Source organism: Taudactylus pleione, unplaced genomic scaffold (genome assembly GCF_031769625.1).
Source record: "Taudactylus pleione unplaced genomic scaffold, aTauple2 ptg000660l, whole genome shotgun sequence".
Lineage (NCBI taxonomy): Eukaryota > Metazoa > Chordata > Amphibia > Anura > Myobatrachidae > Taudactylus > Taudactylus pleione.
This window is the reverse complement of record NW_028285062.1, coordinates 2,032,355-2,055,879: the sequence shown is the minus strand read 5'-3', so window position 1 is coordinate 2,055,879 and position 23,525 is coordinate 2,032,355. Positions and strand designations below refer to the sequence as shown.

Sequence of the window (23,525 nt, the reverse complement as noted above, 5' to 3'; positions counted from 1 at the left end):
TCTTGTCCAGAGAAGGACTCGTACAGAAAAACTGGTGGGGCGGCCTGAACCGAAAAGACAGGGCGTACCCCTGAGAGACTACTTCTCGAACCCAGGCATCCGTGGTGGTATTGTGCCAACACTGGGCGAATTGGAGAAGTCGGCCTCCCACTCTGGGGTCCCCCAGAGAGAGGCCCGTCCCATCAGGCAGCAGGCTTATCCTCCTGCTTGGAAGAAGGGCGCCGAGCACTCCATGCCTGCTTCTTGGGCTTGGGTGCGGCCTTGGTCGCCGAATGTCTCGGGAAGGACTGGCCCTTGGCCTTACCCTGAACCCGAAAGGACCGAAAGGCAGAGCTCCTCACTTTAGCCGGCGCAGAGGCCGAAGGGAGAAAAGCCGACTTGGACTTAGCCAAAGTATCCACTATTCTGTCCAAATCCAGACCAAATAGTAAATCACCATTAAAAGGCAAGGCCTCCAGACCCTTTTTTGAATCTGCATCAGCCCTCCAGGACCTCAGCCACAGGGAGCGCCGAGCAGACACCGCTGCAGCCGACACCCTAGAAGTGAGCAGGCTGGCATCCAAAGACGCTTCCCCAATATAGGAAGCTGCATCCCGCATCTGTCCCACTAACGCTCTCTGGATATCCGGAGCCTCATCAGGAAAGGTATCCTCCAAGGCATTGGCCCATGCCTCAATGGCTTTAGCCACCCAGGAGATAGCCATGGACGGGCGAGCCACCGCCCCGGAAAGAGAATAAATGGACTTTAAACAAGTCTCCACCTTCCTGTCCATGGGATCCTTCAAAGAGGAGATAGACGGCAATGGCAGCGTCGCGCTTTTGATCAAGCGGGTAACGTGGGAATCCACCGCCGGCGGAGTTTCCCATTTCCTGCAATGAGCTTCAGGAAAAGGATAGTTCGCCGCCAACCTCTTCTGTGGATGGAACCTCTTACTAGGTAATTGCCAGGCCGCCGCCATATGATCCGATAATTGATCAGACAGGGGGAACACAGTTGAGGTCACCTTGGCCTTTTTAAAATTAGGAAACTTCGACCTAGGAGCCGGCGCATCATCCTCAACATGTAGGATAGCCCGCACCGCCCTAACTAAGGCTGGAACATTAATGGAGGACTTAGCTTCCACCTCCTGCCCCATGACATCAGAGTCAGAGTCCTCATGGATTTCTCCATCATCTGAGGACACTTCCGAGTCCGACAACTGCGCAGCTAGTGAACTCACAACCGGACGTTTAGACACCCTTGGTGGCACATCACCTTGCAACATGGACTGAAACGCCGAGGATGAAGCCGCCAGACTCTGTACGGAGCTGGAGAGAACATCCACCCAAGGCGGAGGAGCCGTCGGAGCAAAACTCTGCAAAGGCACTACAGACTGACGCGTCCCTGGGGAAGACTGCACATACACAGGCAGTCCCGAGTAAGGACCCACAGTCTGGGCCCCGGGGGAAGACCGCAACATTTGTGGAACCCTCGGGGACTGGGGGATGGTGGGCTGCGGTAACGCCCTAGAAGGGACCGCTGATGGGACCGATAACCGGTCCGCAATAGACGCCAGCACCTGTGAAAACATTGCCCAAGGAGGGTCCTGTGATACAGGGGGGTTGGAGGGGTCCGGTACCAGCTGGCACCGCCCGCACAGAACATCCTGAGATAAGTCCTCCCCATCAACTCCAGCAGCACAACGTCTGCAGGAAAATAGCACAGGAGCCACAGAGCGCTCAGTCTCCTCATCAGACATGATACCGTAAATCACAAGAAATAGGTATCACCAGAGGAATTACGGTTTTAACACCCGCGCACTCACCAGTATGCGACACAACAGCCCAGATATGGTACTGTGTAGCACACAACAGTATGTGACTGACCCCACAAATACGTGTTTTATATAAGTGAGGGTCTCAGAAAAACGCCCTTCCCCCACACACCTGCCGGGCCGTAGGAGAAGGAAAGGGATAGTTATAAGCTGACAGTAAGGAGAATAAGTCACAGACAGGCAGCACTAGCAATAGTCACATACAATGCAGAAAAGTTATACTCACTGCACCTTCCGCTACAATCAACCGCCCAGATTCAGTGTCTGGGAGGGCTATAGCGCTGTGTACACTGTCCTTTAGCAGGGGAGAGGTACACAGGGGGACCGGTCCACTTGATACCGCCTGGGAGTCTGCGATGTGCCAGTAAAGATGGCCGCCGGAGACCTCAGAGGAGGAGTGGCCGAGAGATAAGAGCAGCTCAGCGACGCCAGACTGCTAGTTGAAAGGCGCGCTGAGCTGAGGGGAGGAGCCGCTAGACAGGGAAGGCTGCCTCCCCTGGCTAGCAATTAACCCCCGGGTTGCCAGTCCCGCTACCAGCCTGATACCCTGGTGGTCTAGCGGACACATGGGGTATTCCTCAATTGAGGGGGAGCCCGCCGCCGCCGCTAGCACCTCCGGTCTGTCCCCAGAGACCGGAGGCTCCTGACTGCATTGAAGTATCCGCGGGCCGCCGCACGCGGCGACCAGCGGCTTACCTGATCCCCGTCGCGTCCGGCAGCAGTCAAGGGAGTCCCCAGAGCCCGGCTACTACAGGCTCTGGGGTCCCGCCGCGATCCCCAGAGCTGTACTGGCGTCGCGGCGCCAGCGGGGAGAAGGAGCGGCAGCGTGGACGTCCTAAAGGACAGTCTGATGCTGCCGCTCTAACAGTGTAAAAAAAAAGTAGAAAAAAATAAAAAATTTCTCTTTTAAAATAAAGCTTAGGGGCTGCTCCTGCAGCCCCACTGCGACAGGGTGACCCGACTCCGGCCGGGCACCAACTAAAACTGAGGTGCCTGTGGCCGGGGTGGGGTATAGAGGAGGACGGACCCAAGTGCATCCTGGGAGCAGCAAAGCTTTAACTGCGTGGTGCCCGTGGATCCAGATCCAGCTATACCCCAAGGTCAACCCTGTGGACCCCCTATGGACCCTGAAGTAGAAACAACTGTTATTTATTTTCTATCAAGAAAATATCAGATTATTTTAAAATAACTTTTCACTATGACTAATGTACATACAGTATAGTGCAAGTAGTGTAGCTCAAAATATAGAGATAGTAAAAACATTCTGAAATTTTAGTTTTTCTTGACCTCAAATTAGTAATGTATGACTATTTATAGAAACGAAACAAATTAAAATAATTAATTTGTTGTACAGTGTTATCAGTCACGTTCCTAAATGTGGCCACAGATGGTCTGTACACAGCTCCAGATCGCAATAACAGACCCCAACCTGGGCGGCAGCATCTAAACGCGTGTGGCCGGCTTTATCAAGTGGTCAGTCTACGTAACAATGATGGTTCTGTTACCGAAGCTTTATCTGACATTTATCACGCTTCAGAAATCTAATTACTTATCCAGTCAGTTTGGTGTCTCTAGGTTTCTGGTAATTCTCTGATAATTACTGATGCAAATAACTAACAGTTACCGTTATCGTGGACGCCTTCTTAAATAATACGGGCTCGGTGGCGTGTACACACAGCCTGGAGAACCACACCTGCAGCATCTTCACATTGTTCTACAAGGGACAAAACAGCAGGTACTATAAGTGTAACAGTAACAAAGAAAGACAAATATAAAAACAAATCATCTGATTGGCCCGAGCGGATTTAAAGGCTTCTACTCCCTTCCAATAGAATAGTTCATTGTAAATGCTCTCGTACAGCAAAACCTGGCAACTCACAGCTCTTTGTCTCTTGTCAAACTACAAGTCCCAGCATGCCAGCTCTATCTACGGCTATTAGCTGATGATGATGGGGCCTGTAGTACAGCAGATGAAGGGTTTTTTTATTTCCAATCCAGACTCTTAGCCCATACTGGTAATATTACTATAAGCATTGTTGGCCAGCAATGGGAGTTACAATAATCCAAACTGGAAAGGATAGGGGAAGAAGCTGCTTTGTGTTACAGATAATATAATGATTTTGATACTTACGAAGGAGCCTTCAAGTTGGAAGGTGACGTTCTGCGCAGAGACGATGAATTTTGGTAGTGGAGGACGGATACAGATAGAATGGTCATGAGACTGGAGAGGTAATGAGCAGAGGATTAGCCCATGGCCGACATAAGCCGACACTGCAGTACATTGTATACATCACAATTTTACATTAACGTTAGCCAAGAAGGCGATTGCTGTAGAGCTTGGAGCCAACATTGTACTCTGGATTCTGAGATAAATTATCCCCATCACCCTGGCTGGGGAATTAATATGGCACCTCCCGTGATAAGTGACCCATGTCTCACCATGCAGGCCCCGGCACTTGCTACAGACGGTGGCAAGCGCGCCGCGCTCGCACAGAAGATTTTGTAGGTGGGAGGGGCCAATGTGGCGCATTCCAGTCACACGGGCACGTTGTCTGCAACAGCCAAACTCTGATTTGTGAGCCCCAATATGTTACCGACATTATAAATATATTATTGAAGTGCTGTATAAATGTACCCTACATATGGGTGCGGGTGGTCTTTAACCTCTGGATGTAGAAGTATAAGCCACCTCTGGTCCTAAAGGGGTTAAATAAATGTGATTTTTAAAACAAAAAAATTAAAAATAAATGGCTTGTATAAGTAAACTAACAGTAACATTACATATAGATATAGATTGAATGACTATGAGATACATTATGCACACAGCACATTACCCGTCAGTGATCCCATTGAAGGACACTGTACACATCCTATACCCAGCCTGAGATGGCTGACAGCAGAGAACAATAACGGAACAGTCACACCTCTACTCCCCTTGTACAGAGCTACTGTACGGAAACCTTGTGGTAATCTCTATTAAAAGTTTAGTTTTATCAAAGTATGGAAACCTGTACATATATATGTGTAAGTTATTAGTAGATTTGTTACATAAGGCAGCATATAACGTAGGTGTATTTGTGATATTCAGAAACACTTTGTATAAGCACTACAGGTCCTTACCATGGTCTCGATGATAATTGTAAGGTTCCCCAGGTTGTCTGTGAGGGCCACATAGCTCCCGCCTTTCTCTAGGTGACCGACTGTCCTGAGGTAGAACCAGCCCGGCTGTGTGAACTGAGTGGTGTGAGCTGAAGAGACAGACAGAGGACTGAGGGACAGATTGTAACATGCACCTTGTCCGTGGGACGACATGGGGGCTCAGAACAGCTCTTAGAGAGGCCAATCCAGAGTATCTCTCACTGTTTTTCCTCAAATGTCAGGACAATGGTGTGTAAACACAGAGGTTGCTCACTGCTAGCTGCCATATTCTGTGATTGTTAATCCCACATTGTTAATAACCGACTGTGAGGTGTTCACCTACTACTACCTCCGCGATGGCAGAAGAAACTGAACAGACACAAAATCAGGAGCAGGGAGTGTCACAGGGGTAGCTGCCTTTTGTATAATGCCCTCTATTATAAGGTACCACCCCCACCAGTCACAAATGGATAATACCCCCCCAGAATTACCCACAACCAGGTCACACTGCAGCTATCAGCACTGGAGCACCCAATCCCCCATCCTCATTAGGAGACCCAGAGTCTGGTGTTGGAGGGGAAAGAGGGTTACATTAGGCTGGTTGCCCAAAAGTGATCGCTTCAATATCTGTGATCATAACAATAATTTCCTCTAACAAAAAATCAATTTTTCTAGATAACAGTATCCGGGACAGACAGAACATTACACACTGTAAACGCTCTCAGAGACGGAAGCCCCCCAGCGTCCAGGTGAGCTGAGCGGTACCTGTAATCCACACAGGAGGTGACACCACGTAGTTACCGCTCCACGGCTCTTTGGCGGTCATTAGCCCCTCCAGACCAAACGGCAGCTGCTCATAGTAACTGGCCACAAGATTCCAGGAGATGGTTCTAGGGGATGACAGTGGGAAAAACATTATATTATATTAATATATATATTTATTATGTACACACACACACACACACATATATACATACATCATAGATAGATAGATAGATAGATAGATAGATAGATAGATAGATAGATAGATAGAGAGAAAAGAGCATGAGTAATAGGCCAACTGAAAGCTAAGAGAGTCGTGTCCATCATGTAGCACAGAATGTTACATTTCAGTATTATTAGTTTTCGGATATTATACAAGATGGCAAAATAATGTATCTTATTATATAACCATTTGTACTATGTAAGATCTGTCCTCTTATATCTATCGTCCATATGCCACACAGCGCAACAAGCCTGGAGTAAGCGAGTTGTCAGCTCCCGTCCAAGTAATGTGAAATGAGACACCTGTATATCTGTGTGCTCCTGAGTCTGTATATGGGAGACTGCGCTGAGTAACGTGATATGTGACACCTGTATATCTGTGTGCTCATGAGTCTGTATATGGGAGACTACGCTGAGTAATGTGATATGTGACACCTGTATATCTGTGTGCTCCTGAGTCTGTATATGGGAGACTGCGCTGAGTAATGTGATATGTGAGACCTGTATATCTGTGTGCTCCTGAGTCTGTATATGGGAGACTGCGCTGAGTAATGTGATATGTGACACCTGTATATCTGTGTGCTCCTGAGTCTGTATATGGGAGACTGCGCTGAGTAATGTGATATGTGACACCTGTATATCTGTGTGCTCCTGAGTCTGTATATGGGAGACTGCGCTGAGTAATGTGATATGTGACACCTGTATATCTGTGTGCTCCTAAGTCTGTATATGGGAGACTGTGCTGAGTAATGTGATATGCGACACCTGTATATCTGTGTGCTCCTGAGTCTGTATATGGGAGACTGCGCTGAGTAATGTGATATGTGACACCTGTATATCTGTGTGCTCCTGAGTCTGTATATGGGAGACTGGGCTGAGTAATGTGATATGTGACACCTGTATATCTGTGTGCTCCTGAGTCTGTATATAGGAGACTGCGCTGAGTAGTGTGACACCTGTATATCTGTGTGCTCCTGAGTCTGTATATGGGAGACTGGGCTGAGTAATGTGATATGTGACACCTGTATATCTGTGTGCTCCTGAGTCTGTATATGGGAGACTGGGCTGAGTAATGTGATATGTGACACCTGTATATCTGTGTGCTCCTGAGTCTGTATATGGGAGACTGCGCTGAGTAATGTGATATGTGACACCTGTATATCTGTGTGCTCCTGAGTCTGTATATGGGAGACTGCGCTGAGTAATGTGATATGTGACACCTGTATATCTGTGTGCTCCTGAGTCTGTATATGGGAGACTGCGCTGAGTAATGTGATATGTGACACCTGTATATCTGTGTGCTCCTGAGTCTGTATAAGGGAGACTGCGCTGAGTAATGTGATATGTGACACCTGTATATCTGTGTGCTCCTGAGTCTGTATATGGGAGACTGCGCTGAGTAGTGTGACACCTGTATATCTGTGTGCTCCTGAGTCTGTATATGGGAGACTGTGCTGAGTAATGTGATATGTGACACCTGTATATCTGTGTGCTCCTGAGTCTGTATATGGGAGACTGCGCTGAGTAATGTGATATGTGACACCTGTATATCTGTGTGCTCCTAAGTCTGTATATGGGAGACTGTGCTGAGTAATGTGATATGTGACACCTGTATATCTGTGTGCTCCTAAGTCTGTATATGGGAGACTGTGCTGAGTAATGTGATATGTGACAACTGTATATCTGTGTGCTCCTGAGTCTGTATATGGGAGACTGTGCTGAGTAATGTGATATGTGACAACTGTATATCTGTGTGCTCCTGAGTCTGTATATGGGAGACTGTGCTGAGTAATGTGATATGTGACACCTGTATATCTGTGTGCTCCTAAGTCTGTATATGGGAGACTGTGCTGAGTAATGTGATATGTGACACCTGTATATCTGTGTGCTCCTGAGTCTGTAAACAAAACTTGCAGTGGAAAAACGCTGCGACTGCTACATTGTAGCACTTCACATCCTGATTCAGAGACTTAAACACACACAGATATACGAGTGTCACATTACATTATTCAGCGCAGTCTCCTGGTGCATCCTAGACCCATTACATTGTGACTTGGAAGCACTTCCACACAAAAAAAAGACACAAATATGCCCGATGCTAGCAGAGTCTCACAGGACATGGGCTGCGGAGAGGGGCTATTTTGGTTATTTTGCAGCAAAGATGTGCGAGGACCTCACCAAGTGGTAAGAGAAATGTGACTGCGGGAAAAACCCTGATAAATACCAAAATATTGCATAAAAATAAAAAATGGGTATATTTTAGTATAAATGGTCATATTTTTGGCTCTCACCAAATATGAACTAGGTTTACAGAAGCCAAACACATGTTAAGATGAAATACGAGCGGCCTAACCGATAAGATGTAATTTTAGCTCTGGGTGTGAGATGGGTTTCTGCGATGTGTCTGGTGCTGTCAGTATAGGAGAAGTGTCCCGTATTCACAGGGCTTCTCGCTGTGCTTTCTAATGCAGCCCAGTAAGGTAAAGTTCCTCTAAGATAGATTGTAAGCTCTTGGGGAGAGCTCATTAGCAGCGCTCACTGCAAAATGCTTTCCCATTGTGACCCCGTATACATAGAGCGCCAGAAGAATGGAAGGGCATCGCCAGGGCACAGCGCACAGGCAGAACTCACGACGTCATGTTGCCATTGACATAATTCTGATTCAGGATTCGGGCCCAGCAGCCTCCCCCAACCTCATCATTGTAAGTGCTGTAATCCTCGGAGGCCCACAGCTTCTTGCCCGTGGACACTGCGTCCGGGGCGGAGTAGGTGCCGGGGTAGTGGGCCCTAGGTAAGAAGAGAGCAGGGTGTACAATGTTAGGGGGACACCTGTGACCACTGACAGCTTAATACAGAAACAAATGCAGAGATGTACGCACATTTCTATTGACCAATGGATATCGCCATTTATCTGCCTCTAGGAGCCACGGGTAATAAGGTCCTGGGATCATCATTGTCCTGTTCTAGGCATAACCACAATACCAGTGCCTGCAGCCTATCCATTCACCAGGAACTAGTCACAGAGGGCAGTAAATGGAAGAGCTGCACTCTGTCTATTGCGTAGTGTCCCTGTCACACTGACTCTCACAAAATGGCTGCCTCCGCTGTGTGTAGGAGACACAGGGGGAGATGGATCAAGCCTTGGGGAGAGATAAAGTACCAACAAATCAGCTTCTAACTTTTATCAAGCCTGTAAAGTGACAGTGAGGAGCTGATTGGTTGGTACTTTCTCTGTCCACAGCTTAGTACATCTTCCCCACAATGTTAACATTTACAAGCACTATAAAAACAGAATGTACTGTAAATATCTGAAGGTTCCATGGACTTTTGGTGATGATGCAATGAGTGTAACTGGTAATGCTGGCCACTATGGTCCGCTCCTGCTGCGGGACACCATTACCATCAAATGTGCAACCAACGCGAGTCACCAAACTGAACTGTGTCCATGAAATTGGCCCCTCGGTCACTCCGGCTATACTGCAGCTTGTTAGGATTTGTTGGAAGGTGACGGCAGATATAAAACAAAAGGGGCTATTACTACAGGTCATCTCCCAATATCATTATCTGAACTGCAGGAGACCGCTGTCATATCTGGCTCATACGTGGTGCTTCATATGCGGGCGCAGTTACACGTCTCACAGCATCCCATAGATCGCCATTGTGTTATACTAAGTGATCTGTCTATATACATATTACCCTCTCATTACAGTAAGGATGTAAGATGCAGGTTCTCTGTGTTTTGTGGATTGATATTACACAACCACAGATTGAGCCCCAGTTACATTATCCTGCAATCACGGCATACAGACCAAAGCTTCCTATGCCAGAGACACAACCATGCAGTACATATGCTTGGATATAACAAAGCAATGTAGTCTGACCAAACCTTCAATGTACTAATCACCAAGAACAGCTGTACCATACTATGTATATGTAATCACACATCATCTAACCTCCTACCAATCTAACCATAGTGCAATAACCTCTCCCACAATGCAACTGCTTGGGGGCGTGGCTTATGGGCAAGGCATAGATGTGACATCACGTGGCACTGACCATTTCAGGCCCTCATGTAGCGATAGGAGCACTAGGTTACCGTCCCACCGTCATCTACTCATGAAGTTGGGGGGGGGGGGGGGAGAAGGGAAGGAACAATGGGTTTATAGAAACCGGGAACATTTACTTATATAGGCAGAAATCCATGGTAACAATGTACCGTTTTATGCACATTACACATCTGATAGTCTGCTGCATCTTCATATAAGTGACAGCACTGATGTCACTGAGGGTGGGGTAATGACATGCAGGAACAGTAATGTGATGTCACTGAGGGTGGGGTAATTACATGCAGGAACAGTAATGTGATGTCACTGAGGGTGGGGTGATGCCATGCAGGAACAGTAACATGATGTCACTGAGGGTGGGGTAATTACATGCAGGAACAGTAATGTGATATCACTGAGGGTGGGGTAATGACATGCAGGAACAGTAATGTGATGTCACAGAGGATGGGGTAATGACATGCAGGAACAGTAACGTGATGTCACAGAGGATGGGGTAATGACATGCAGGAACAGTAACGTGATGTCACTGAGGATGGGGTAATGACATGCAGGAACAGTAATGTGATGTCACTGGGGGTGGGATACTGACATGCAGGAACAGTAACGTGATGTCACTGAGGGCGGGGTAATGACATGCAGGAACAGTAATGTGATGTCACTGAGGGCGGGGTAATGACATGCGGGAACAGTAATGTGATGTCACTGAGGGTGGGGTAATGACATGCAGGAACAGTAATGTGATGTCACTGAGGGCAGGATAATGACATGCAGGAACAGTAATGTGATGTCACTGAGGGCAGGATAATGACATGCAGGAACAGTAATGTGATGTCACTGAGGGTGGGATAATGACATGCAGGAACAGTAATGTGATGTCACTGAGGGTGGGGTAATGACATGCAGGAACAGTAATGTGATGTCACTGAGGGTGGGATAATGACATGCAGGAACAGTAACGTAATGTCACAGGGGATGGGGTAATGACATGCAGGAACAGTAATGTGATGTCACTGAGGATGGGGTAATTACATGCAGGAACAGTTATGTGATGTCACTGAGGGTGGGATAATGACATGCAGGAACATTAATGTGATGTCACAGAGGATGGGGTAATGACATGCAGGAACAGTAACATGATGTCACAGGGGATGGGGTAATGACATGCAGGAACAGTTATGTGATGTCACTGAGGATGAGGTAATTACATGCAGGAACAGTAATGTGATGTCACTGAGGATGGGGTAATGACATACAGGAACAGTAACGTGATGTCACCGTGGGTGGGGTAATGACATGCAGGAACAGTAATGTGATGTCACTGAGGGCAGAGTAATGACATGCAGGAACAGTAATGTGATGTCACTGGAGGCAGGATAATGACATGCAGGAACAGTAATGTGATGTCACTGAGGATGGGGTAATGACATGCAGGAACAATAATGTGATGTCACTGAGGGTGGGATAATGACATGCAGGAACATTAATGTGATGTCACAGAGGATGGGGTAATGACATGCAGGAACAGTAATGTGATGTCACTGAGGGCGGAGTAATGACATGCGGGAACAGTAATGTGATGTCACTGAGGGTGGGATAATGACATGCAGGAACAGTAATGTGATGTCACTGAGGGCAGGATAATGACATGCAGGAACAGTAATGTGATGTCACTGAGGGCGGAGTAATGACATGCGGGAACAGTAATGTGATGTCACTGAGGGTGGGGTAATGACATGCGGGAACAGTTATGTGATGTCACTGGGGGCAAGATAATGACATGCAGGAACAGTTATGTGATGTCACTGGGGGCAAGATAATGACATGCAGGAACAGTTATGTGATGTCACTGGGGGCACGCAGCAACAATATCTGACCTAGATACAATAGATGCATGTGAAAACGACACATGCATGTATTGTTATAGGACACTGGGTATACATTAAGTTAAGTGGTTTTCTAAATGTATGGAATGGTTTACACATTTCCATACATTATAAGATGTCTATCTGTATTTTGTCTTGTATTTGTGGTCCTATAACCTAGAGAGACATGATAATTACCAACACCAAAATCAGCACTCATCCATGGTAAAGTCAGGGTATGGCTGTAAAATGGATTCGTAATCCGTGATACGTCAGTAACACAGAACGGGAAAGGAATTGGCGTTTCGTACCCTATCACATCGACCACCCCGAAGAGCTCGGCGTCTTGCAGCATTCGGTGCGAGATCGGCTGCCAAAGGTTATCGCTAGCAATGATCCTCACTCGCTCCAATCCACTTTTATCCAGGGTGTAGCGCAATAACTTGGCAGGAAAGAGCGCAAAGGAGAAGAGAAGACAAAGTGCAGATCATGACATGCTTTCCTCGTGTTTTGTACAGTTTTTACCCTTTGCATTTCCGTGCTGTGATTACAAAGGATTGTATAACAATTTACATGCTGTGGGAATTGTCCCAGTTTCCATAGTGGTGTTACTGAGAGCTCATGTCGACAAGAGAGCCATTGTTTATGCCTCTGTCCCATAATTCCCCAATCTCCTCTTTTCAATCTTTCGTGTGCAATCACCCTCTCACAAGACATCACCTTGGGGTAACAGACAGGTGTTAGGTCCTCGGAGGGTGATATGACATCATCAATGGCACAGTCCTATCCATAAATCCACCCCTCCTCCTCACCCCAAAGACAAACAGAAGGCAAAGAAACTCCTGTAGAGAGACAGCCGGTACTTTGTTTCGTATTTACATACTGCGCTGGCGTAATAAAACAATACTCATTACCTACAGGCCGTACAGGCAGCCAATATTTCAGTTAGTTAACTAGGAATCAACTCACTAGGAAAAAGCGATAGATCTGAGCTATGAGGTACTTTAAATCAATATTTGTGAGGCACGAGCTTCTAGTGGATAGGTAGGATGCATTTTTATTAAACTATCCGGCATCCAATATTCATCCATCAGCCATCACATTAAAACCACCGGCCTAATATTGTGCTGCCAGAACAGCTCTGACCCCTTCCCCCCTGAGTCCTGGACTCCATAAGACCCCTGAAGGTGACCTATGGCATTCGGCACAGAGACGTTAGCAGCAGATCCTCTACGTCCTGTAAGGTGTGAGGTGCGGCCTCCATGGCTCGGACTTGTTTTTCCAGCACATCCCACAGATGCTCGATCGGATTGAGATCTGGGGAATTTGGAGGCCAAGTCATCACCTTGATCTCTGTATCATGTTCCTCAGACCATTCCTGAGCAATATCTGCACTGTGGCAGCCGGGCGCATTACTCTGCTGAGGGAGGCCTCTGCCATCAGGGAGTAGCGCTGCCATGAAGGGGTGTACTTGGTCCGCAGCAATGGTTAGGCAGGTGGTACGTGTCATAGTAACTTTCCCAACAGACCATTGCTCAGAGTGTCACACTGCCTCCGCCGGTTTCCCATACTGCATCATGGTGCCATCTCCTCCCCAGGTAAGCTACGCACACGCACCCAACCGTCCACATGATGTAAAAGAAAACGTGATTCATCAGACCTGGCCACCTTCTTCCATTGCTCCATGGTCTATTTGCGACGCTCACGTGCCCATTATAGGTGCTTTCGGCAGTGGACATGGGTCAGCATGGGGACTCTGACTGGTCTGTGGCTACGCAGCCCTATACTCAGCAATCTGCGACGCTCTGTGTGTTCCGACGGAATTGGTATGAAATACCGCCGGCCACCCCCTTCCCCGCTGCTTAAACCTAAGTCCCCCGGGGGAGTGCCTAACCCTAAGTCCCCCCCAGGGGTGCCTAACCCTAACCCTCCCTCCCCCTAGCCTAACCCTAAGCCTCCTGGGGAACTACGATCGTGATGCCGGTCTCCCGGCGTCGGGGAAATACGGGCGTCTACATCTAGACGCCCGGCATTTCACCCTTGCCGGGATAAGACAGTCGGGAAGCCGGCTGCCGGTATTTAGCCTCCCGTTCCGACACCTTTTCCAGCAATTAGTGCTACAGTAGCTCTTCTGTGGGACAGGACCAGACGGGCTAGCCTTCCCTCCACACACGCATTAAAGCATGGCGGCCCATGACCCTGTGACAGATTCACTGGTTGTCCTTCCTAGGACCTCGTTTGGTAGGTACTAACCACTGCCGGGAACACCCCATAAGACCTGCTGTTTGGAGATGTTCTAATCCAGGCGTCTAGTCATCACAATTTAGCTATTAGCAAAGTCGCTCAGATCCTTACACTTACATATTTTTAGTACTTCCAACACAAGAACTGAGTGATCACTGGCTGCCTAATATATTCCAGCCCTTGCCAGGTGCCATTGTAACGAGATTTTCATTGTTATTCACTTCACCTGTCAGTGGTTTTAATGTTGGGGCTGCTGGGGGTATAATCCCATCCATTGTCCAAAAGCCATACCCATTGCTATTGTTTACAAGGAGATTATCAAACATGAAGAAGATTAATAGGAGGGTTCTGCAAATACATTAAATTATGAGAGACTAAAATAATGGCCCTCTGCTGAACAGCAAGCTCTGCAATCAGACTTGGTAACACCATCATAGATATCAGATATCAGCAATAATTATTGGAGGTGTTTTTAGATCGAAATATCTCCCGTAGACAAATACGAAGTAGAACATGAAATAATAGTTATAGTGTCTCTCTGTGCCTCAGCAGCACATGTGTGGGTAGTGCCACAGAGTGACTACATGTGTGACCGCACAGTGGTGGCAGCAGAAAGTTAGTGGCATCACAGAGATAGCGAGTGAATGTAAGGCTACGGATACAGAACACACAGAGTACAAGCGATAAGAGACAGACCGGGTCTAGCACAAGCTGGTGCGGTTGTTACATCACAGCATCATTTTGGGTACAATATTTTAGTGCTGGCATTGCAGGGGGAAAAGGACAAGCACATTAACAACTGACCTGGAGAGCTGACAATTTAATGGAGCAAATTTCATCAAATGTTTAGATGGGATGCTTAACATCCTCTTTAACTCATTGAAGTGGCTGTTTTACTAATGACTAGATGGAGGATTCCTAGATATAACCCTTACTTTAGGTAGTCTTCATTCTAGCACCCCGTAGCCATCATAACCCGGGCAATTCCTTGATCCTACATGAGGTGTTGCTCTCTGCTCTGGTAGTTCTAGCACACTCAGCTGATGCAGCAAATTGCTGTGATTCAGCAGTTTTTGTGTGCTAGATGCACCAGAACAGAGAGCGACACCCGCAGGCAGGAAAGAGGAATTACACAGGATTTTAACAGGTGCAGGGTGCTAGAATGAACGCTACCTTATGACTGGAGTGCACCGATGTGGTTTCCCTGGCTGTCGTGTGACACAGTCTACTCTGGGAACTAGAGCTACAGTGTGGGTTATGCCGATGTCCCCGGGTACCATGGAGACTGACAGTCCCAGCACTGTAGCCTGTCCATCTACCAGAAGTACAGTCCCATCCTTAACCAAATTCATTGTGGTAACCAAGGGAAACCAATTCGGATCCTGGCTGCTGAGATAGTGAAAATACCTGTTTGGCCTAAGTCATTAGAGGACCGTACACAATGGGAGAGTGGCAGGGGTGCAGGTAAATATCATTTATGTTTCCCATTAGCCAATCACACCTATTTTTGGGGGGAGGTGAGGGTTGAGGTGAAATGAGTGACATACTGGGACACAAGTGCCCGTTGTATAATTAAGGCAGGAAAGTTGAATGGAAATCTAAAGTCATCGGGAAAATGAATCTGCAGTGTCGGAATTGTACAGATCTGATGTAAGGATTGGGAATAAAGTCATAGGATTGTGTGTTAGAATGTAAAGTGGCTTTGGGAGCATAGTCACTTGTATACAATACGAGTCTCTATGGGACAATGCAAATAATCAGAGAGCTCGCGTTTTGGCATTACCGAGGATCAACGCCAACAAGAAAATCCGCCACTAAGAAAGGACAAGTGATTTGTGGGAAATGCCGTTTACATCGCTGCCATTACCCCATGGAGTTTGATTATAGAGCAAGACTGAGTGACATAGAACACCCGTGTACAGGCCGCCTGTCATCCTCTAATGAGCCGGTAAGATGCTTTGATCAGGATGTAAACCGCTATGTAGGTGACCTAGAGATTAATAAATCACACTCCAGGATAAAAACAGGATTTTGGTACTTACCGATAAATCCCTTTCTCCGATTCCACAGGGGACACTGGAGTTCAAGACAGTGGGGTATAGACGGTGGTAGAGTAGAGCCTGGCACTTTAATTTAGAAGTGTGACTGGCTCCTCCCCCTCTATGCCCCATCAGCCCCAGTTTAAGAACTGAGCCCGAGAGGAGACGGAGGACAATAGGAAGACAAGGAGGAGAAAGTCCACAGAACTGAATAAGACCGATGGAAGGAGAACAGAGGAACCCACTGCAGGGAACACATGCAGTCACACAACCTTATAAGGAACCAACCAAAACGGCAGGTACGCAGCGCTGGGCGGGCGTCCAGTGTCCCCTGTGGAATAGGAGAAAGGGATTTATCGGTAAGTACCAAAATCCTGTTTTCTCCTTCATCCACTAGGGGACACTGGAGTTCAAGACAGTGGGGACGTCCCAAAGCCAACCTCCCGGGTGGGAAGCGCGGAGAACTGGCCGACCCCTTGGCCAAACCTAAACAGGGACCGCCAAGAACCGTAGGCCCAAAGAAAAGGCAAGGGCTGAGGATCAAGTGTCGTAGAGCACAAAAGACAATCAAAATTCCATCACTGAACAGCCATAGAAATTCCACAACATACAGCATAGGTGGAAAGGTACAGAACGGCTAGCGAGGCAACAACCGCAGATGAGAAGCTACAGAACACTGTAATCTCAGCTGAAACAGACCAAACCGGACTGTTGGTAGCAGAGAGCTCCAACCAGAATCCATTGGAGAAGGTCAATAACACGAGAAGAACTCGAGAAAATCCCAATGTAGAGTCGAAAACAGGAAGATGCCACAGTCGCAGACAGAATAGTCCCAGCACTGCCGGACATAAACAAATCATACAGATACGTATAAAGATAGACACTGATGCAACAGCCACCAAGGGAGAGCGAGCTACCCATATTGTGAAGCATCACATATAGCAAGGTTAGAGCACTAGGACAACCATGAAAGTACCCGACAGGAACCTGTCAGAGTAATGAAACAGGAAAGCCAACCAGTGTACCTACAGCACCTGGTATTCCCAGGTGGTCTCCCATCCAAGTACTAACCAGGCCCAACACAGCATAGCTTCCAATATGATGTGTGGAGTGGCTGTAGTTTTTGCGTCAGGCATGTTATATGTGCATTAGCCCATAGATGCACCCTAGGCCAGACCAAAGTGATTCTAATAGAATAGTGTCACTGATTGCTATGTAGGAACTATGAACCTACACGCCCGTATAAGCTCGAAAAAGTGTAGAGCCAACAGATATGAACAGGTGCCATAAAGGAGTACATTGGCTGCTAGGACAGCAGCTAGGGTGCAGAAGAGGATAATGACTATGTAATGTTAGGTTGCATGGAATAGGAGCATCTTCCGAGACCTTACCTGTGAGCAACCAGAAGCCTTCTGGACGCTACATAGAATGTCACTGACCTTTTCCATCCCACAGCAACCTGCCTCAACTTTGAGAGTGGCTTTGTTGGGCAAGAACCCATGCTCAACAGCACTAACTGCAGTCTGGAGATGTTAGAAAATATTGTAGAAACTAGTAGAATGTTAGTGGAGACATGAAGGTCATCAACAGGACCACATTCTATACCTGAGCTTGTTCCATTAGGGATGTGTATCCATATAGAGATTATACATATACCCCAAAACCGGTCTACTGGTGTATCATTACAATAACACTTATAATGATGAAGTACTTATAAGCCAAGAGGCAGAATTAAGGTATTAACTAAAACCCTGTACCGGTCAAGGAACACTTCCATTAGATTATGGATCCCTACCAGTGACCCCTGACATCATAGTAGTCACAACAAGAGTGATATGGAAAACAAACATTTTACTTTATGCCCATCATCTAATATAACCCAGGCCTGACCCTGTCTATATCAGCAGGAGGCCCCAGTCCTTCAGGCATAGGAGCAGCAACTCTGTTGTAATTTAACCACTTAAGCCCTGAGGATGGAATAGAACTTGGATTCTCCATTCTCCGATAGGAAACGTATCTAGAGGCCACTGTAGAGATTCTGATTTCTGAGATAGCTTGTGCCGTATGCGACAAGTCAATAATATGGAATACCGCAAAGGGTACCGTGCATCAGTTTTTCCATGAAGGGGATATATCGTCAGTCATAACCCCAGTTAGGGATTATAAACCGGACTTCCCAATGATTAGGAAATATTCATACAAGGAATGGGAAAATATCATCATATAATCTATATATATATATATATATATATATATATATATATATATATATATATATATATAATTATACATCATACCATATACGCACACACGTACACACAGACACCTACATAGGTGCTTGGGAAGTCAATCTCTTTGAAAAGAAGAGTTAGTACTAAGTTGACTTGGCAGACTCCTGCACCAGGAGATTAGCATGCTTATATAGTACTTAGACACTGCATTTAAGTGTCTTATAATATTGTGCACTAGTCCTGAAAGTACTTACCGGGCACTGCCAAGTGCGCCCCAAGTAATTAATATGTCCCAGGAAAAGGGGGGCTGTAGACATTGACTGACGTGAACAATTATATATTAGATATTGTCCAAGGTCGCAATGCGATAGCCCAAGACCTAATTGTTGTGAGGCAGAATGCCTCTAGAACAGCCTGAGCTGAACCTAGACACCTAGTGTCCCAGGAGCATCTATGTAAGTACATAGATTTACTAACAAGGCGGCCACAGGACATGAATAGGGTCCCTTATAGAAGTGACTCTAGTCTATAAAGCCACCTAAATTGGATAGTGTATATATATATATATATATATATATATATATATATGTGTGTGTGTGTGTATGTGTATATATAGATATGCTTATTATATATAGCTTCTTGTTCTTACCCTAAAGGCGAGGGTAGGATCTGTTCCTATCGGTTTTATGTCTGATACCTAGCATATTTATAAGGAAAGATGCTGAGATTGAAAGGACTCTCCTGATGCGGTAGTTTGCTACGTATAATAGCTCCACTTTACACTATCCCTAAGGATATATATATATATATATATATATATATATATACGCACACATACATATATACACATACATACGTACCCATATACCAGATTAGTAGGTGACGAGCATACTTTAAGTAGAATATGAGCTGACGCAAGGTCCTTGAGCCCAGGTACGAGGTCACTCCAGACTAGTATATGTTCTAAACCAGAGTTTAGTATAAAATACAAATATATATATATATTATACCACACACACCGCTACGGCGTAGGGGGGCAAGAATTATTATTATTTTTTTTTATTTTTTTTATTAGCGTGCTGTCCCCGACTGGTTTCGATCCTGGGAAACTCCTGCCACTGGTGTACTCGCCTTATCAGGTGAGCCATTCAAGCTCTAGTTGAACCTACTTTGGAGGCTTTCCCCAATGTAGGACTAAGGCACGGGCCACCATGCCAGTCTGCGTTAGTTTATGCAAATAACAAACAAGTTAGGTATTTTTAACCCAACCCACTATGAGGCCAGCGAGACGATGTCTAATAAAAAACAGGGCCTCAACCAGTCACTGGTGAAAACCTCCCAGCTGATCAGTATTCAGAAGTGTATGAGGCAGCACTAACAAACCTTCACCCGGCACTGTGTGTACGCAGTGCTGCTGAGGACTCTTGTAATAGAGGAATGGCAGCGTCCCCACATGGGGAGCTTAGCTTCCAAGATCAGACGAGATCGGGCACCATGTGCCTAGTGCTGCCTTCTGTATAGTGGAGAGCAGGAGCTGTCATCTCTTACAATAGCTAACTGTAGCCGCCTGCGCTTATAAGGAGCCTGGATGCGCAAAGGCTGGTATCCATCCCCAAGACAGTGGGATGTGGTGGCCCCCACCTATCAGCATTATGCATTATGCCAGCAGAGTCGCTGGCCAGATGCTGCTTTAGGTAGCCGACTGCTCCTAGGACGTCCGGAGTGACACTCACAACCCAGGAGATCATGATGTGCCATGCACGGCACAAGAAACGGTTACATTTTTACTGTGCTGACCTCTTAGGAACAGGACTTTACAAAATGCGGAGCCGCACTGTAACTCCTCGCTACGGCCCTCTTAGTTATGGGAGCAGTGGGATACCGCGGTCTTCTCATTAAGAGACCGATGAGAAGGACCACGCCCGGGGGTCGGCATATGTCTGCTAAGCCTATGCCCATCTTGTTGTTACAGCCACAACAGAGCGACTGGCAGCCTGCCTATAGAGACAGCGCTTAGTGCGGGTCTCGAACCCGGATCCCAGGCGGGCTATTTTACGCCACACTCCACTGTGCCGGTCTTATTGGCTGCCCGCCTTACAGACTCCAGAAAGCTTTTAAGCGCTAGCCTCTGCAAACCGGCGTGGTATGTGAGCTCTCTATTGGCTGACATCTCGTGGGCACAGCGCGGCAGAAGAGGGGAGAACCCGACTGAAAAGGCGCCGATATATATATATATATATATAGGACGCGCCATTACTCTGGAATGGGCGGCAGGTTTAGCCACTATGGCCACCGGTAAACTCCGCCCCCGCTAGCACTGGTGGGTTTTTTTTTTTTACCGGGATCTTACTGCTCCAACTGGCGCTGCACCTACTGAGGCCATTGGAGTAGCGGGTCGCAGCAGTCTCCCTCCCTGTGTTTCTTATAGAGGAGGGAGGAGCAGGCATATTAGTAACACTGCGCATTACTCTGCTGTAGAGGGGCCCGCGCTCCATCCCCTCCCCTTAAACAGGAGGGGGGACCAACAGTCGAGAGCGCTGTAATGAACAGCCGCGCTCTGCAGCGGCTCTGAGCCTAAGCCAGCGTGGTGCTCTTTGACAGTGCAGCAAGCCGTCTAACTGTGGGGGGAGGGGCGGGAGACCTGGCTCAGCCGGTCTTCATTACTCTCCCGAGCAGGGATGAGTCAGCGCTTGCCGCGCGACTCTCTTACAAAAGAGGGAGCAGAAACCCCCTGTGTTAGGACTGACTGCCAGCTATGCTCCGGCAGTGTCCACTATAAATGGCGGGCTGCTGAGTGCGCTTAGCGGCTGTTGTACAGAGCCACCCTTACCACAGTGAGCCACTGCTGCAGTGCCTAGCACTGAGAGGGAGAGCCCGTACCAGTGGCGCCGCTGTGCAGGACGCGCCATTATTAGCTCCACCCCCGCTAGCTCCGGTGTTTTAACCGGGAATTATGTCCCCAGGTCCGACGTGGGAAGTTGGGGGGGGATAGCGGGGGGAGGTTTTAGCAGCGCCGCTAACAGTGACAGCTAGCGGCATGTCACTGAGCCCAGCTCTAATGTCCACTGCTCCTGCTAATCAGGAGCAGTGGTCATACTTACAACTGCTGCGGCCGGGATGCTGGGCTGAGAGGGCGGCGAGGAACCCGGGGACACATGCCGGTGTCAACAGTGGCAGGTCCTCGCAGGGTGCGATGACTCCCTCTTGCTGTGCCCCCTCCTCAGGGTCACCGGACACAGGCTGCAGTAGCCGTGTGGTGCCCTTCCCGGCGGCTCCCACGTAGCAGGCAGACTGCCACAGTAAGCAGCCTGCCTGTCCTCAATGCTTGATAATTAAAATTATATGAAAAGGCTGGAGACAAGCCTAATGTGCGACCGGCTCTCTCGGGCACATTCTAAAAACTGGGGCTGATGGGGCATAGAGGGGGAGGAGCCAGTCACACTTCTAAATTAAAGTGCCAGGCTCTACTCTACCACCGTCTATACCCCACTGTCTTGAACTCCAGTGTCCCCTAGTGGATGAAGGAGAAATATAAAAGGCTCATACGTATACACCCTGCGATCTGAACGGCGACAACAGTGTACAGTGTATAGGCTCTGCGGTCAGCATAGGGGCTACAGACGTGTATACTTTTCATACTCTATTCTACATCTGCTAATGACGCCATGACCCCATCAATGAAGCACCTCCATCTGTCTAACAATTGACATCATTATCCCGGTCACTAAGTGACCTCCGCCTGTCTATTACGCTTACATTAACATCATCAATCTGATTTAATCATTGAGGCTGCGTCTGTCTATCCAGCACCTTGAACTGGACCCGGATGAAGTATCAATATTAAAGTTTAGAAAACTCTGAGTGACTGAATGAAACGCAGATTCGTCTCTATAGTGCTCTCTACAAGGCTGCAGGACGGCATATCTCCTGTGTAACCAAGACTGTTACCACCGCCGCAACATTCAGGAGCAGGAACAGGTATCGTACACAGACTGGATGTATATAATGGGCCTGGATGCTGGGTAACACAGTGACTACAGCCCCTCGGATGCACTTACCCGACGACCTGAACAGCGTCATTAAGATAGGGATCAACTACCATGTCGTGCGCAATCTGCCAGTTTCCATCTGCAGCGATGATGCCGACGTCCTCCAGCCCCAGCCTGTCCAATGTGTGCCGGAGAACCTCGAGGACACAGAGTTCAGAGGTCAGCAGTTACCACTCCCGCAACTTCCCAGGTCTGCCCCCACCCGCTCTACATGGGGGGGAGGGATAGATCAAACAGTAGCGCTATGCAGGGGCGTTTCTACAGAGGAGGGGGCCGTGTGCACTCCCTGTCCGTGCCCCCCTCCATTCTCTGCACTCCCTGTCCGGGTCCCACAGACCCAGGGGCCCGTGTGCACCGCACACCCTGCACCCATTATAAATACGCCCCATGTGCTACGGAGGTTATCTACCAATCTACCATAGAGGTAGCACTGCGCACGTTCCCTGACCACTATACGCTCATCCATCCTTTGTATAACGTGGTTAGCGCTAGATCGTTACTTTCACTAGACTGATGGAAGCCAATATCTGGTTGGCTGCTAAGTGTTACATTTATGGGTTGCTGTCTGATTGTAAGCTCTTCAGGCAGGGGTCTCTGCATGCAAATGTAGTTTAACGGAAAAGGCAATTAGCTTATATGATTAGAAAGACACTACAAAGCAATAAAGCAAATGCAAAACACAATATAGACATGAACTCACGTCCCGTGTAACACGCGTGTTAGCAGACACTTACCTTTATGTATTTGGCATCATAGGCTCTCTCATTCCAGATCTACAATACAAAGATAGAAATGAGACTTCATAACGCCACATAATAGGTTTAATAACAAGTTCACAGAATTCTCGCCTGTTACAGACATGTGATGGTGGAGTTCTTCTTTATAATAAGTTATCTCAGAGGTTCATGTTTTCCAGGTCACCCAGCAGGAGCACAGGTGAATTCATTACTCAAGGACACATTTTAAAAAGTTCCACAGGTGGAGCCAATTATTTCTCTTGTGATTCTGTAAGGAGTCCTGGAAAACATGGACTGTTTGGCAGTCCTGAGGACAGAGTTTGAGAACCTGTGATTTATCTAGCGGAATTATCTTTGTTATGG

At 47.5% G+C, this 23,525-nt stretch overlaps 1 protein-coding gene across 2 annotated transcripts in view; it reads right to left on the bottom strand.

Moving 5' to 3' along the window:
* Positions 1-23,525, bottom strand: part of GALC (galactosylceramidase) — a 52,299-nt gene that overhangs the window by 10,160 nt on the left and 18,614 nt on the right. The window contains exons 6-12 of one of the 2 annotated variants that reach the window (XM_088455549.1): positions 23,160-23,198; positions 12,174-12,304; positions 8,568-8,723; positions 5,718-5,842; positions 4,935-5,062; positions 3,946-4,035; positions 3,439-3,528 (exon numbers count right to left, since the gene is read on the bottom strand). In XM_088455549.1, coding sequence (XP_088311675.1) covers positions 3,439-3,528; positions 3,946-4,035; positions 4,935-5,062; positions 5,718-5,842; positions 8,568-8,723; positions 12,174-12,304; positions 23,160-23,198 — 759 coding nt within the window. Of the gene's footprint in view, positions 1-3,438; positions 3,529-3,945; positions 4,036-4,934; positions 5,063-5,717; positions 5,843-8,567; positions 8,724-12,173; positions 12,305-22,434; positions 22,563-23,159; positions 23,199-23,525 lie in introns of both variants that reach the window. The other variant, XM_088455550.1, reaches the window with a different exon arrangement.